The sequence below is a fragment of the Hemitrygon akajei genome, chromosome 8, assembly GCF_048418815.1.
Source record: "Hemitrygon akajei chromosome 8, sHemAka1.3, whole genome shotgun sequence".
NCBI lineage: Eukaryota > Metazoa > Chordata > Chondrichthyes > Myliobatiformes > Dasyatidae > Hemitrygon > Hemitrygon akajei.
Window position 1 is genome coordinate 16,040,263 of NC_133131.1, and position 15,941 is coordinate 16,056,203.

General features: G+C 41.3%; 1 protein-coding gene across 1 annotated transcript in view; it reads right to left on the bottom strand.

The window, feature by feature from the left end:
- Window positions 1-15,941, bottom strand: part of vps53 (VPS53 subunit of GARP complex) — a 274,888-nt gene that overhangs the window by 185,179 nt on the left and 73,768 nt on the right. Inside the window, exons 8-11 of the mRNA XM_073053325.1 lie at window positions 10,737-10,815; window positions 10,109-10,252; window positions 7,870-8,012; window positions 7,148-7,289 (exon numbers count right to left, since the gene is read on the bottom strand). Of these exons, the coding sequence (XP_072909426.1) occupies window positions 7,148-7,289; window positions 7,870-8,012; window positions 10,109-10,252; window positions 10,737-10,815 (508 nt within the window). The remainder of the gene's footprint in view (window positions 1-7,147; window positions 7,290-7,869; window positions 8,013-10,108; window positions 10,253-10,736; window positions 10,816-15,941) is intronic.

The window sequence follows — 15,941 nt, forward strand, 5'->3', positions numbered from 1 at the left end:
ACTTCTGCCCCATTCTGATATTTGGTCTGGACACAGCTGAACCTATTGATCGTGTCTGCATGCTTTTATGCATTGAATTGCAAGACCAAACACACCTACAGACACCGACTCAGGAGCTTAGAAAATGAGACAGTCGCATGCTGAGTGCAGTGCCTTTACACAGCAGCAAGGTTGGTTCACTCTTCCTGCCCAGCTCACAGAAAATTCCCAGACGCCAGCCTGAGGGCCTAAAGAAGGCCAGTCACTACTGACAGCCATGTGGGCTCGAAGCAAGTAATTAGTCACAAGGAACGTGGAAAGAGTTCAGAGGTCTGGCTGTCAAGGACCATTACCATCTGACTAACACTGTCTGCTGAAAATGTAATGGAAGTTTCTTGTGCATAAATAAACTGAAACCAGACACTAACACTGAAATCTTGAAGAAGACCATAGACATTTTTCTTGGCAACTTGGCCAATAATTCAAATCTGTCTATACATATTTCTTTTTGGAAAAGAAAACTTCAAATTGCTAATTTTGGGAAGTTCAAATACATTATCAGGAGACCAAAGGTGTTCTGCTGCAGGGAAATTAACCTTCAATATTGCACTAATGCTACACAGACATGTAAGAAAGCAGCTCCGTTAAACTAGTTTAACCCCTATGCTACAGGTGTACGGCAAGGTTATTTTTGGAAGTCGAGATATGCATAGATTCCATTCTGAAGGGTGAGGAATTCAGGGACAGAAAAGAGCTTCTGAACCAACAGATGATTTTGGAACACAAACTCCATACTTACCAGCTAATAACATTAACTTTGGAATTGGCTCTTTTTAAAACTTACTCATTCAAAAAGGAGGGTGGATGTTACTAGCATAGCCACTACTTGAACACATTGCTCTAAACTGCTATTCTGGTTAGAAGTCGTAGAACACTACAGTACAGAAGCAAGCCCTTCAGCCCATCTAGTCTGTGCCAAAACATTAATCTACCTAGTTCCATCGACCTGCGTCCAGCCTATAGCCCTCCACGAGCAAAGAAGTTCCCATTCATGTATGACCTCTAGTTGCAGTTTCACCCAAGATCAGTGGGAAAAGCCTGCTTGTATTTACCCTTTCTTTATCCATCAATTTTATATAGCTCTATCAAAGCTCCTCTCAGTCCTCTACATTCCAGGGAATAGAGTCTATTCAACAATTTCCTATAACTCAGGTCCAAGTTTCAGCAACATTCTTGTAACTTTCCTCTGCACTCATTCAATCTTACTTACATCTTTCCTGTGGGTAGGTGACCAAAACTGCACACAATATTCCAAACTAGGACTTACCTATGTTTTATACAATTTCAACATAACATCCCAACACCTGTATTTAATACATTGATTTATGAAAGGCCAATGTGCCAAAAGTTTTCCCTACAACCCTATCGACCTGAAACCCCATTTTCAAGAAACTATTGATCTGTATTCCCAGATCCCTCTGTTCTACTGCTCTCCTTAGTGCCCTACCGCTCACTGCATAAGTCCTACCCTGGTTGGTCCTTGCAAAGTGCAACACCTCACACTAATATGCATTAAATTCCATCAGCCAATTTTCTGCCCATTTTTGCAGCTGGTCTCCAACCCACTTCAAGCTTTGATAGTCTTCCTCGCTGTCCACTACACCCCTAATCTTGGTGTCATCTGCAAATTTGCTGATCCAGTTTACCACATTATCATCCAGATCGCCGATACAGATAACAAGCAACACGGACCCAGCACCGATCCCTGCATCAGAGCCACGAGTCACAGACCTCCAGTCAGAGAAGCAACCATCTACAACCACTCTCTGACTTATTCCATGAAGCCAATGTCTTACTACTAGGTTGCCAAGCAACCTAACATTCTTGACCAACCTCCAATGTGGGACTTTGTCAAAGGCCTTGCTTAATTCCACGAAGACAACATCCTTTGTCAAAGATCTTGCCTTCATCAATATTCCTGGAAACCTGCTTGAGAAACTCTAAGATTAGTTAGACAAGACCTACAACACACAAAACCATGGTGACGATCAGGCTATCTGGCTATCTGACTACTTGTATATCTGGTCCCTTAGGATACCTTTCAATAACTTTCCCATTACTGATGTCAGACTCACCGGGCTATAATTTCCTAGTTTATACTTAGAGCCTTTCTTAAACAACAAAACAAACATTAGCTATCCTCCAGTTCTCAGGTACCTCACCTGTGGCTAAGGATGATTTAAATATCTCTGCTAAGGCACCTGTAATTTCTGCACCAGCCTCCCATGCAGTCCAAGGAAACACCTTGTCAGGCCCTGAGGATTTATCAAGCCTAATTTGCCTCAAGACGGCAAACACCTCCTCCTCTGTAATTGTATAGGGTCCATGACTCATGTCGACAGACATGGACATGAGCATTGGCTCATGTCTGAAGACTTTGTGTCCATTTCCTGAGTAAATACAGATGCAAACAAGCCACTTAAGATCTTCCCCCATCCCATTTGGCTCCACGCATAGACTGCCACTCTGATCTTCCAGAGGGCTTATTTTGTCCCTTGCTATCCTTTTGGTCTAAATATAGATGTTGAAGCCTTTAGGATTCTCCTCAACCTTGTCTGCTAAAGCAATCTCAAGCCTTCTTTTAGTCCTCCTGATTTTCTTCTTAAGTTCTCTTGCATCTTTTTTATACTCAAATGCCTCACTTGTTCCCATCTGCCCATATCTGCTCTGCACAACCTTCTTTTTTTTAACCAGGTCCTCACTATCTCTCGAAAACTAGGGTTCCCTAAATCTGTTACCCTTGCCTTTTTACTCTGACAGAAACGTACAAACTCCGTTCTCTCAAAATTTCACTTTAGAAGGCTCCGCCTTACCAAGTACACCTTTGCCAAAAAACAACCTGTCCCAATGTGCACTTGCAAGATTTTTTCTGATAGCATCAAAACTGGCCTTTCTCCAATTTAGAAACTCAACCTGAGGACCAGACCTATCCTTTTCTATAATTACCTTGAAATTAATGGTATTATAATCACTAGATGCAAAGTGCTCCCCTACACAAACTTCTGTCATCTATCTCATTTCCTAATATTGCACTCTCTCTAGTTCAAAGTACATTTATTGGTGTATGTATGCAGTACACAACCCAGATTTGTCTTCTGCAAAGACAGCCACAAAACAAATAAAACTATGGAACTTGTTCAAGAAAAACATCACCCCCTCCCCCCCACACGCACAAAAAGAACAATCGCACCAACTACAAAAAGAACGTCAACCCCCCCCCCAGGCAAAAGGCAAATTGCACAAATGGCAACAAGAACATCAAACCCCTCCCATGCGCAAAAAATAACTCCCATAAACAGCAACAAGAACATCAACCCCCATGCACAAAACAAACAGCAATAAGAACATCAAAGCCCCCCATGCAAAAAACAAACAGCACAAATGGCAACAAGAACATCAAAGCCCCCCACGCACAAAAAAACAAATTGTGTATATGGCAACCACAACATTAACACCCCCACATGCAAAAAACAAACTGCGCAAATGGCAACAAGAACAAGAGACAATAACAATTACTATGTACCGATAAAGTAAATTTTCCTGAGCACATTTGACAAGCTCTATCCTATCTAGCCCTTTTACAGAATGGGAGTCCCAGTCAATATGTGAAAAGTTAAAATCACCTATTATCACATCCTTATGTTTCTTGTAACAGTCTAATCCCCCTCCAAATTTGCTCCTCAAGCTCCCGCAGACTGCAGGGTGGTCTGTAATAACATGTTCATTCCTTTCTCATTTCTCCATTCTGCCCATAAAATCTCACTAGATGAGCTCTCCATTCTGTCCTGACTGAGCACTGCCGTGACATTTTCCCTAACTAGTAATGCCACCTCTCCCTCTTTAATCCCTCCCGCTCTATCACATCTAAAACAACGGAATCCCTGATCACTGAGCTGCCAGTTGTGCCCCTCTGCAACCATATCTCAGAAATGGCTACAAAATCATAATTCTGCATGATGATCCATGCCCTAAGCTCATCTGCCTTTCTAACAATACTCCTTGCTTTGAAATATACACAGCTCAGAACATTAGTCCCACCATGCTCAATTTTTTGATTCCTGATCTCATATGCAGGCTTAACAATATCTTTCTCCACAACCACTCCACTATCTGATCTGCTCTGGTGTCCATCTGTTCCAATTCCCCTACAACTCTAGTTTAAAATCCCTCATTCCCCCCAATGCCCCCCCCCCCATCCTATGCAGCACTAGCAAACCTTCCTGCTATTATTTTAGACCCCTTCTGTTCAGGTGCAAACCTTCTGTACAGGTCCCACTTTTCAAGAAAGAGATCCCAATGATCCAAAAATCACAAGTACTCCCTGGTACACCAACTTCTTAGCCAACTGTTAAACTGTGTGATCTTCCTGTTTCTGGCCTCTCTAAGATCTCTACCATCAAAATTGGCATGGGTAGCAATCCTGAGATCACAATCCTGGAGGTCCTGCCCTCTAACTTAGCACCTAACTTCCTGAACTCACTTTGCAGGATCTCATCACTCATCCTATCCACGATCTCTGGCTGTTCACTCTCCCACTTATGAATGCTGTGGACTCAATCGGTGATGTCTCTGACCATAACACCAGGGAGGCAACAAACCATTGGGAATCTCATTCTTGTCCACAGAACCTCCTTTCTGTTTCCATAACCAACAAATCCCCTATCATTACAGATCGCATCTTCTCTTCTGAGCCACAGAGCCAGACTCAGTGCCAGAGACCTGACCGCTGTGGGTTTCCACACACCCCAACCCCCCCCCCACCCCCAACAGTATGCAAAGTGGTATACCGGTTGTTTAGGGGAAGAGCCACAGGGGTGATCTGAACTGTTTGCCTATCCTCTTTCTCCCTCCTGACAGTCATCCAGTTACCTGTCTACTGCATTTTGGGTGTAACCACCTTCTGTATGTCTTGTTTATCAACCACCTCAGCCTCCCAAGTGATCGGGAGTTCATCCAGTTCCAGCTCCAACTACTTAACATGATCTGTTACAAGTTGCAGCTGGATGCACTTCTTTCAGGGACACTGGAGGTCTCCCTGCCTTCCCATATGCCACAATGGGAGCAATGCAATATGTCTGGCATCCCCACAATGCTAAATGTGCAATAAGGAAGAGACAGAGAATAAATAACAAGAAAAATTATCTACCTACAGCCTGCACCTCTCCTCACCAAAGCCTCAATTCCCTACTCCAACACTGGTCCACTCACATGACGGCCATTCCGCTTAAAACCTCATCTCTGGTTTTTGGCTCTTACCAAGTGCCTAAGTACGTGCAATCCAATGTCTCCTGGGGAACTGTGGCACACAAAATGTGCCAACTTCCCTCTCTCACTCACTTCTTTTAAACTCCCTCTCTCTATATGCAATCCAGTGTCTTCTCTGGACTGTGCCACTGATGGGAGTTAAAAGTCAAAGCTTGAGAACACATATCATAAAGGACCATGCAGGCAGATTTCTTTCCTACGAGGACGTTAGTGAACCATATATGCATTTTCCCCTTTCTTTTCTAGTCCTGATGAAGTGTCCTGGCCCAAAACGTCAACTATTTATTCATTTCCAGTGATGTTGCCTGACCTGCTGAGTTCCTCCAACATTTTATGTGTGTTGTAAATTCACTGTTGCCATTAGTGATGTGAGCTTTTTATTCCAAATTTATCCAAATTTAAACTCCGTGCTTACTTTAATGAGGTTGGTATTCACAGATCAATAATCCAGCACTCTCATAACTAATTCAGCAATGATCACAGCACTATCACTCCTTCAGAGTCCACACATGTCACCACATACAACCCTAAGATTCTTTTACCTACAGGCATACTCAGCAAATCTACAGAACAGTAACTATAAACAGGATCAATGAAAGTGCAAGCAGAGCGTAGAAAACAACAAACTGTGCAAATGCAATAAATAACAAGAACATGAATTAACAAGATAAAGAGTCCTTAAAGTAAATTGCATAATAAAATTATTTAATTTATCACCTAATCTCTAAAATAGTGACCTCTTGGGCACAATCTCTTCCCCATGGTTGCTATATCGGTTATCATATCTACATTACAACAGCCCTCAGCCAAAAATAAAAATAAGCAGTGAAAATGTTTTTATTCCCTTTTTGCTATGCAAAACAAACATCATTTATTGGACTCTGATTCGAATTGGACAATCATTAAGCTGTTGTAGACTTAACAAAGCAAGAAATTCTGTGATAAATTAAAGGGTAAAAGAGGTGTTTCCAACATGCTTTGGGATGGTCCAAATGTTTATAGTATCTAAATGCTCAATGTATGTATTGCAGCAGTTTATTGACTGACATAAACAGCAATCTGATGGTAACTAAGCAATCAATTATATTTATTTGTTGATAGAAAAAGTGTAAGCCAATAAACGTGTGGCATGGCAATGTTTCAGATAGCGCAAAGCTATTACTGTGCCTGCAAGCTGGTTCAATTCCTGCTGATGACTGTGAGGACTTTGTACATTCTCTCTGTGACCACGTCAGATTCTTCTGGGTGCTCTGGTTTCCTCCCACAGTCCAAAGATTTACAGGTTAGTAGGTTTTACTGGCCACATGAGTGTAATTGACCACATCAGGCCAGAAGGGATGCTACCAGGCTATATCACGAAATACATAAGCTCTCTTTTTTTAAAGTTACTTAAATAAGATATTCTGCAATGAATTGAGAGGGCTTCCATGTAATAATTCTCCTGAAAGAGTGCACCACAGAACAGACTAGATGGGCTGAATAGCCTAACTTTGCTCCTACGTCTCACAGAGTTATGTCTCATGGACTGCACCTCCAGATGTGCAGCGCTACCTTAGTATCGAACAGAAAATGCAGTTTTATTTTGCTCGAGTCTCTAGAGCTGACCTTGGGTCCTCAACCCGCTGGCTCAGAATCAAAAGCCATCATATCAGACAAAGTAATGATGGATCGAAGAGGGGAAGGAGATGCAGTGAAAAGGGCGGTGAAATAAAATTCAGTTGAAAAAAGGTCAGTGAGACCAAAGGAACTGAGAGAAGAGGACAGCACTAAGACATGGGGGCCTGGGTAGTACCGAGAATGAAAATGCGGAGAGCAAATTTTATCATGGTCACTCAATTCTTACCACAATGCCGTCTGTCAGCGTGCTGCCTGAGAACCGCTTGGCCAACAGACTCTCAAAATTTGTTGTTCTTTGAATAGCAAACAGCAGCAATTTTACTTCAATTTCCTTGGCTCTTGTTCGCATTATTTTAGCCAGCTCAATCCTGGAACGGAAAAAAAAGATAAATGCCTTTGGGGAAGCCACCCATGTTTGCATTTCAGGAAAAAAAGGCACACATTTAAGGAATAAAGAGAAATAACGACTAGTTTTTGGAAAACTAAAATATCAGTCCAGTTCTATTGGGTAATTTCCAGATAGACAGCACCTGAGGCAGAATCTTGGTTTCTGTTACCACATGTGTATACCACACTCAGCTTCATCATTCATCAGCCAGACTGCCAGAGGGAACACACTATGGGATTATGCTCAAAATTAATCAGAAAAAAATGGAAAATGGGTTTAATTCATAAGTTTCACCACCATAACTGTGATATGGCCTGTTGCAGCTCCCCAGTCTATTTAATCTCAGCAAATGGACAATAACTACCTGAAGGTAAGCAGCAACAGCCATCCATGGTTGAGAGAAAATAATAAAAGGAATTTGAGAAATAAATATAATAGCAATCTATTAAATTATGGAAGCAATGCCTAGATTAGGGTCCTAAATTAGCAATGCATACAAGTCCACCAATAATGAAGCCGAAAGGATGAACAACAATCATTATCATATTCCTGATTCATACCTGGTAACATGGCAGAATTCCACAGTGATCCTTTCACTCATGCACCATTCCACTGGAAACATCCGGCCATATTTCTCCTCGTAGTCTACCAACTGCCGTTTGATCCAAGCATACCGTCGATCTATCTTATCTAGCCACGCCACCTATCAAAAATATTTACATGGAAAGGAGAACTTTAGCATGGAAATGATCTGAATGCATGTTCTGGCCTCTCTATCTATTGTTTCACACCAGTGTTAGAGCTGTCAACTTCTAATGTGCCCAGGTGCCTCAAGCCCTCATTTATATTGTTCAATTCCCTTAAATTTTTCAAAGGTTCAAACGTTCAATTTAAATTTATCAAAGTATACAAATATCACAATATACTCCCAAGTTTCATTTTCTTATGGGTAATCATAGTAGAACACAGAAATAAAAGAAATCAATGTAAAACTACACACAAACAGCGACCAATATGCAAAAGAAGACAAATAATAAATAAATAAACAAACAAATAGTACTGAGAACACGAGTTGCTGAGTCCTTGAAAATTAGTCCATGGGCTGTGGAATTGGTTCAGAGTTGTGCTGAGTGAAGTTATACACCATGGTTCAGGAGCCTGATGGTTGAAGGGTAATAACTGTCCCTGAACCTAGTGATGTGGGACCTAAGGCTCTTGTACCTCCTCCCCAATGGTAGCAGAAAGAAAAGAGCATGGCCCAGATGGTGGGAGTCAATGACGAATGTAGCTTTCTTGTGGCAGGCCTCCTTGTAGATGTGCTCAATGGCTCAGTTGGTTGGTTGGCCATAGCAAGTTTATTTTGGGATTGACAATTGCTATGTTATTATGCATCTTGAGAGCTGGTGGCCGCAAACAAATATTAAGCACAGCATGAAAGCAACTGACAGACAAAAATCAGCTTGATCTGCAAAACCCCTCTTGAACTGGCATCTCACTCTCAGAGCTACTCCAACAGGCTCAATAATATGAAATACACAATGGAAAGGCAAGTTAAAGGGAGTAAATAAACTATCAGATTACTATTTAGTCTGTTGCATGATCCCTGGCCCTGGAGAGTAATGAATCACTGGATCTGCATGACTTCAGAGTGAGGAATGCAGGACTGTCAACTGGTTCACAACTGCATAACAAGCAGTTAATTTAACAAGGTTGTGTAAGCTCTACTCTTAAATTAATGTTTCTGTTACAATCTGATATTGTCATAACATTTTCCTATTTCTTTGATAATAATTTAATTTTGTCCTTAACAAAGGCGCCGCCATAGCGTGACGTTATTACAGCTTGAGGCGTCGGAGTTCAGATTTCAATTCTGATGCTAACAGTAAGGACTTTGTACGTCCTTTCCATGAACTCATACGAGTTTCCTCCGGGTGCTCCGGTTTCCTCCCACAGTCCGAGGACATGACGGTTAGTAAGTCAATTGGTCGTTGTAAATTGTCCCATGATTAGGCCAGGCTTAAATGGGTGGCTGCTGGATGGAGCGGCCCATTAGCCAGAAGGGTCTTTTTTGATGCTGAATCTCTAAATTAAAATAAACTCTCCTATCAGCAAAAAAATCTCAGATGTCTTCTGCTATGTCATCCCAATGAATGTCCTGTGGGCTAATAGACAAAACTTAGATCACATCACATCTGTGGCCAATCCTAATGTTACCTAATGTGAATGCAAGAAACCTACTATAAAACTCACTCTGCCATGGACTCCTACCATTAACCGAGAAGTCTATGGACCCCAGGTTGGGAAGCTGTATAGGGTAATGAGGAATGAGATTTTCTTCAGCCGGACGGAGGTGAAACTATGGAATTCATTGCCACAGATGGCTGTGGAGGCCAAGTCATTGGATATATTTAAAGTGGGGTTGATAGGTTTTTCATTAGTAAGGATGTCAAAGGTTACAGGGAGAAAGCAAGAGAATTGGGTTGTAGGGTTAATAATTCAGCCATGATGGAATGGAGGAGCAGACTCGATGGACTGTATGGCCTAACTCTGCTCCTCTGTTTTATGGAACCACATCTGATTTGTTTTCCTCTGCTTGCCTAGAAATCAATTTACCACCTGGTTAAAATGTACTACCTCAGCTGGTAAAACAATTCTGAAGTTGAGCTTCCAAAGTATGAATTCCATGAAATGCAAATCTGAGTTCGCCTAACACTCATTTAAAATAGGGCAGCAATTCAAAGTGACAGAGTAAAGTCTGTCCTTTGGTGCCAAATAATTACGGTAAACCACAGAACTTACATCTTGGTTTTCCTGGAACAGAACAAGGTACTCTGAAAGATGTTGTTTTGTAAATTTTTTGATGATCTCCTGTTTAATTTTGGGGTCCAGCACGTTGGCAACAAGGCAGGCATCACGCAGGATGTTACTGGGACCTGCAGGTCTCTGTAAAGTTGAACAGGAAGTGGCAACAATTATTTGGTGTCCAGTGAATACATCGCACATTGTTCAAAGTTTCTCTCATCTTCTACGGTTCACATGCAAAAGCAAAGGATGACCATAACTCAATGCCAATGAGGAATCTTCTCCATTTTTAGCCACTGAGTAATTTATTTTGTTGGTGTTTGTGAATCATAACATACATTGGAGGGGAAAAAAAATCAAACAAATATTTCTTCATCTTTTGAAGTGTATGAGTCAATATATTTTTAGCTCAGGATATAATTTTACCAGTTTTTATTTAGACTGGACATTAATGTTTCAGTGATTCATCATATAACCTCGGTTTATTTGAATTTAATGTGGCTCAGTAGTAAACGGTACAAAATCTTACTTATACTGAAGTTAAAAGACAGGGTGAGCATGGGTGCAAGGCACATCTGAAAAGCCCCATTTGAGGCAAGCTGAAATTCAGCCAGGTCACTCTCACCTTAGTTCCCTGGGATGGGAAGGCCTCTTCAAAGTCTGCCAGGATCTGCTGTCCCAGTTCGGTTTGTGCGGCTCGTACTCTGACAAAACAAAATCAGAATTCTCTAAACTTTTACTCTGCAGCTGGGAAAATCAATAAATAGTAAAAAGAATGGCCTTCGCACTCATACACTGACATTTAATTAAGCCGAAAAAGATAACAGCAGCACCAAAACCAAATTAAATTGACTATTTATTCCACTGTTGTTTGCATTTTTATGTGCATACCGGCTTTTGGGTACACCACATCATTGGTTCTGCCAACTAAGTACTGAGTTCTTTCCTTAATGCAATGTCACTTTACTTTTTAACAGCCCTGTCTCAGTGAGTAATGGAAGGTTTACTGGTTCAATCCCATTCCAAAGACTTGAGTACTAATTTTAGGCTGAGCCTCCAGTGCAGTTTGAAACGAAACAAATGAATGGAGAAATTCATTCTGATGAATTTCTAATAATGCACTCAAAATAATAGAGGAACTCAGCAGGTCAAGCAGCATCTAAGAGGAATAATCAGTTGACGTTTCGGGCAAAGAAGCTGCCACTTGATTGGCTGACTGGATATGCATCTACAGGTGTAGTGGCCATTTAATGTATTACACTGAGGCTATTACAAACACTGTGATAATAGGACACTTGGAAATTACAAATTGGTTTAGGCAATGCCAGCATTGATTTACTAAAGGAAAATCATGTTCGGCAAGCCAAGGTGATCTCAAAGTCACCTAGAGAGAGGAATAAACAGTCGACATTTCAAGCAGAGATGTCCTGATGAAGGGTCTTGGCCCTAAATGTTTACTGTTTAGTCCTCTCCATAGATGCTGCCTGACTTGCTGAGTTTCTTCAGCACTTTGTGGTTATTAACTAGATTTCCAGCATCTGCAGCAACTCTTATGTCTGTGAATGGCACAATACAGCCTTGCATATATATAGTACCTTTCACAATTCTCATCAACCAGCAGACCAGGTATAATGGGAGCAAAAGATAAAATGAAAAAGGAAGTCAGTGGCTGAGAAAGCAATGCACAAACGATGCTTCATCTGAGCTGAAGGGTCCCACACTGTATCATGCACGACACGCTGGAGGAACTCAGCAGGTCAGGCAGCATCCGTGGAAACGAACAGTCAACGTTTCGGGCCGAGACGCTTCGTCAGGGCTGAAGAGGGAGGGGGCAGGGGCCCTATAAAGAAGTGCTTTCCCCTTACATTCCTTCTTCACCTTTCCAGCCTATCCCCTCCCTCACCCCTTGATCTTTCCCCTTACAGGTTTTTCACCAGGCACCTACCAGCCTTCTCCTTCCCACCCTCCCCCCTACCTTCTTTATAGAAGGTCCCTGCCCCCTCCCTCTTCAGCCCTGATGAAAGGTCTCGGCCTGAAACACTGACTTCGTTTCCACGGATGCTGCCCGACCTGCTGAGTTCCTCCAGCGTGTTGATTTGACCCCAGCATCTGCAGTGTACTTTGTGTTCCCATACTGTACGGTGGACTGTACATTTCCTTCCCCATATACCGCCCAAGCCACTAAGTTCCTCCAGCATTCTGTATTTTGCTCCAGATTCCAGCACTTTCTGTCTCCTGTGTCTCCACCAGGGATAAGAGTTCTGTTATGGAGGGAGTGCTGCACTGTTGGTGATGCAACTTTTGGCTGAGAAGTTATGCTAAAGTATGTTTCTGGGTGGGCTTAAAAGTTCTCAAAGGAGTAATGTGTTCTGACCAATCTTTCACTCCCAATTGACAGCACTCAAGACATTTTTCTATAAATTATAGAAAATGTTATATTTACAGAAGCTTGTGTATATGTATCGGTTGCTGCATTTCCTATGTTACATCAATGACTGCATTTATTTGGCTGTACAGCATACTGGGACATCCTGAAGTAGCAAAAGGATCAGTTGTTTTTTTCATATTGTTCCTCCAAGACCAAATATAGATTAAAGCCAACAGCAAATGAAACAGAATTTCATGTATATGACCTTTTTCAGTCTATACTCAGAGGTGCTGAGACAGGAGAACTTCAAGAGTACATGGCTTATTTTAATCATGTATTTTGCAAAGCTCGGAAGGTTTTTCCTCAAATAGCACACAAATACCACACAGGACCTCATTAGCCCTGGAATGTGAATAGGGAGGCTAAACCTGAATGAATACAAAATGTTCCAACACAGGCTTAGGACTATAACAACAGTGCAGCATTTCAGGATGCAAACAGCAATATACCTTTAAGTCAGGGAGGCAACATTTTCCTTATAAACAGAAAAAAACATATGCAAAACACCATTTTTTTTACAGTAAAATTCAAAGTAAATTTATTATCACCATATACAACCCTAAGATTCATTTTCTTGCAGGCATACTCAATAAATCCGATAACCATGATAGAATCAATGGAAGACTGCACCACCAAGGCATACAACCAGTGTGCAAAAGACAACAAACTGTGCAAATGCAAAAAGAAAGCAGGAAAAAATAATAATAAATAAGTAAGCAATAAATATCAAGAACATGAGATGAAGAGTCCTTGAAAGTGAATTGACAGGTTGTGGGAATAGTTTAGCGATGGGAGTGTGAATGAAATTATCCCCTTTGGTTCAAGAGCCTGATGGTTGAGGGGTAATGACTGTTCCTGAACCTGGTGGTGTGGATTTGAGGCTCATGTACCTTCTTCCTGATGGCAGCAGTGAGAAGAGAGTCCGGCCTGGGTGGTGGGGTCCTTGATGAACGACACTGTTTTCCTGTGACAGCACTCCGTGTAGATGTGCTCAATGGTGGTGGTGGGGGAGGGGGTGCTACCCATGATGGACTGGGCTGTTACCGCTACTCTTTGTGAAATAAGGCATAAACATTAAAATCAGCTCTTGAAAAACTGAGTTGCGTGCAATTTTGATTGTAGCGATAATCAATTGATTATCTTTTGTTCACTTCAGTCCCTGAAGCTTTTATGATTGACTTTTCAAATGCAAGAAACTTTAAATCCTGTATGACTAGGTTAAGAAAATTAGGTTGAATATGAATCTTCTGAAATACGATACTCCTTTGGAAAGTTTGGAAATGATTGATATCCTATTTCAGATTTCTATTCATCATCTTTAACTATGCTGAACTCCCAGACTGTACAAGTCTAGCCGACAATGCTCTACACCACGTGAAAGGACAGGAGATGATTACCAGCCCAGTTATCTTCACACAAAGTCCAGACTAAGACATGAGAAAGTTACCCTGTTAAAGACAGGGAAAATAAAGTATACTGTATAAAGTAAAATAAAGTATAAAGTATACTGAATCACTCCAGAAGTTCAGGATAATATTGGTGGAAGTTATGGATGAGATGAATGATTTCTAGATCTATTCCTAAAATATACAAAAAGCAGAAAGCAACTGAAAGCTTACATATGAACTAAGCAGATGTTAAGTAAGTAATTCATTGCTTTTTTGAGCACATTCAATGTTTTAAGAACAGCTTCTTCCCCTCCACCATCAGATTACTGAACATTCCATCAACCTATGAACACTACCTCACTATTTTTGCTCTCTTTTTGCACCATTTATTTTTTTAATTTCTCAATGTAACATTGAGTAATTGTTTTGTTATTTTTTATAATTGGTTTTTATCTTGCATAATTTCTGTTGTTAATTTCTGTTTGTCTTGTGATGTTGCATATCTGATGCTACATGCTTGCTGCTGCAAGTTTTAGGTTGCACCTGAGCATATACCGGTATGTGGATATAGCAATAAACTCAACTTTGACCCTTCCCATCTCTCCATGAAACCTGCACTTAGCTTCCTACCAAAGCCTCTGAGGCAAAAAAAGATCACCAGTGCCAACCATCTCAGGCTGCTCCTTCATTTGGCTAAGGCCAGCAGTCTGAAGCCAGCCAATTGAGGGCAAAACTTTCCCATGCCTCATCAAGGGCATTTGTTCGGATTCAAAAGTCGAATGGAGCAGCCTTCCAACAACAAGACTCCAGCTAGAGAGGGGACCCTGTGAGATTGTGCTATGACATCAAACCCTACCTACAGTGAAAGGCACTAGGGTGTTTAATTTTATGGACTAAGTCATGATTTTTCATGAGTGTTACTTGTAATACGTAATTCTCAAGACACTAGTAGCAATGAAATACATTTTCATTTCAGAAATCCTTCCATATCCATAGATAAGCCATACTTATGAGGAAGTTGATGATAGTGCCGTATGCTCTGAGGTGCCTTACCTTGTGCGTCTGCTATCGTCACATAACTCTGGGCTTAGAGCTTGAAAGCCTAAGAAGATATTGTTCATCAGACTCAACCAAGCACAATATGGGGCCTCTGTAAACTCTCTGGCTGTTGAATATGCCACTCTTTCCTGTCCCAAGGTCCCCAATCCTCTTGGAGTAGCCTGCTACCTCTGTCCTGGGTGTGGGTATGAGAAGAGATGGACAGGACATAGAATTCAATGGACAAAGGAAATACTGTACGTCTGATAGGTAGGGTTGCCAAGGTTACCTGCCTTTAATCCATTATTCAGAACTGGCACAGGTAATGGGAGGAAAGGGAATTCCTTTCCTCACATTACCTATTTGCTGAGGCAATTTAAGTTAAATTGTTTTAATAATACTCCTGAGGGTAAATAAAATATTAAATGCTATGTGAACATTTGCCCAACCATTACAGAACATTTATGATGCATTATGTGAATTCATCATTAATTTCCAAGCATCTCGAGTTAGCATGAAGCTGCCAGACTGCTGTAAGACTAGACCATTGCACTGGTGGAAAAACTGTTGTTGTTACAAAGTCCAAATTATACAGGAGTCCAGTGCTATACCAATGGGATCACTCCTAAATGACGTCATGCTATGTTACATCCATCAATGTTCCATTCATGGGTTTATCACCTTAGATGTTTAAATGCCACCTGAATTGGCTTGGTAAATTACTCAGCTGCTTGAAGTTTTGGGAACATAAGACAAAGGAGGAGACATAGAACTTAGGAATGTACAGCACACTACAGGCTCTTGGGCCCACAATGTTGTGCTGACTATGTAACCTACTCTAGAGACTGCCTAGAATTTTCTTAGCGCATAGCTCTCTATTTTTATAAGCTTCATGTACCTATCTTCGAGGCTCTTAAAAGACCCTGTTGTATCCGCTTCCACCACCGCCGTCGGCAGTGCATTCCACGCACCCACC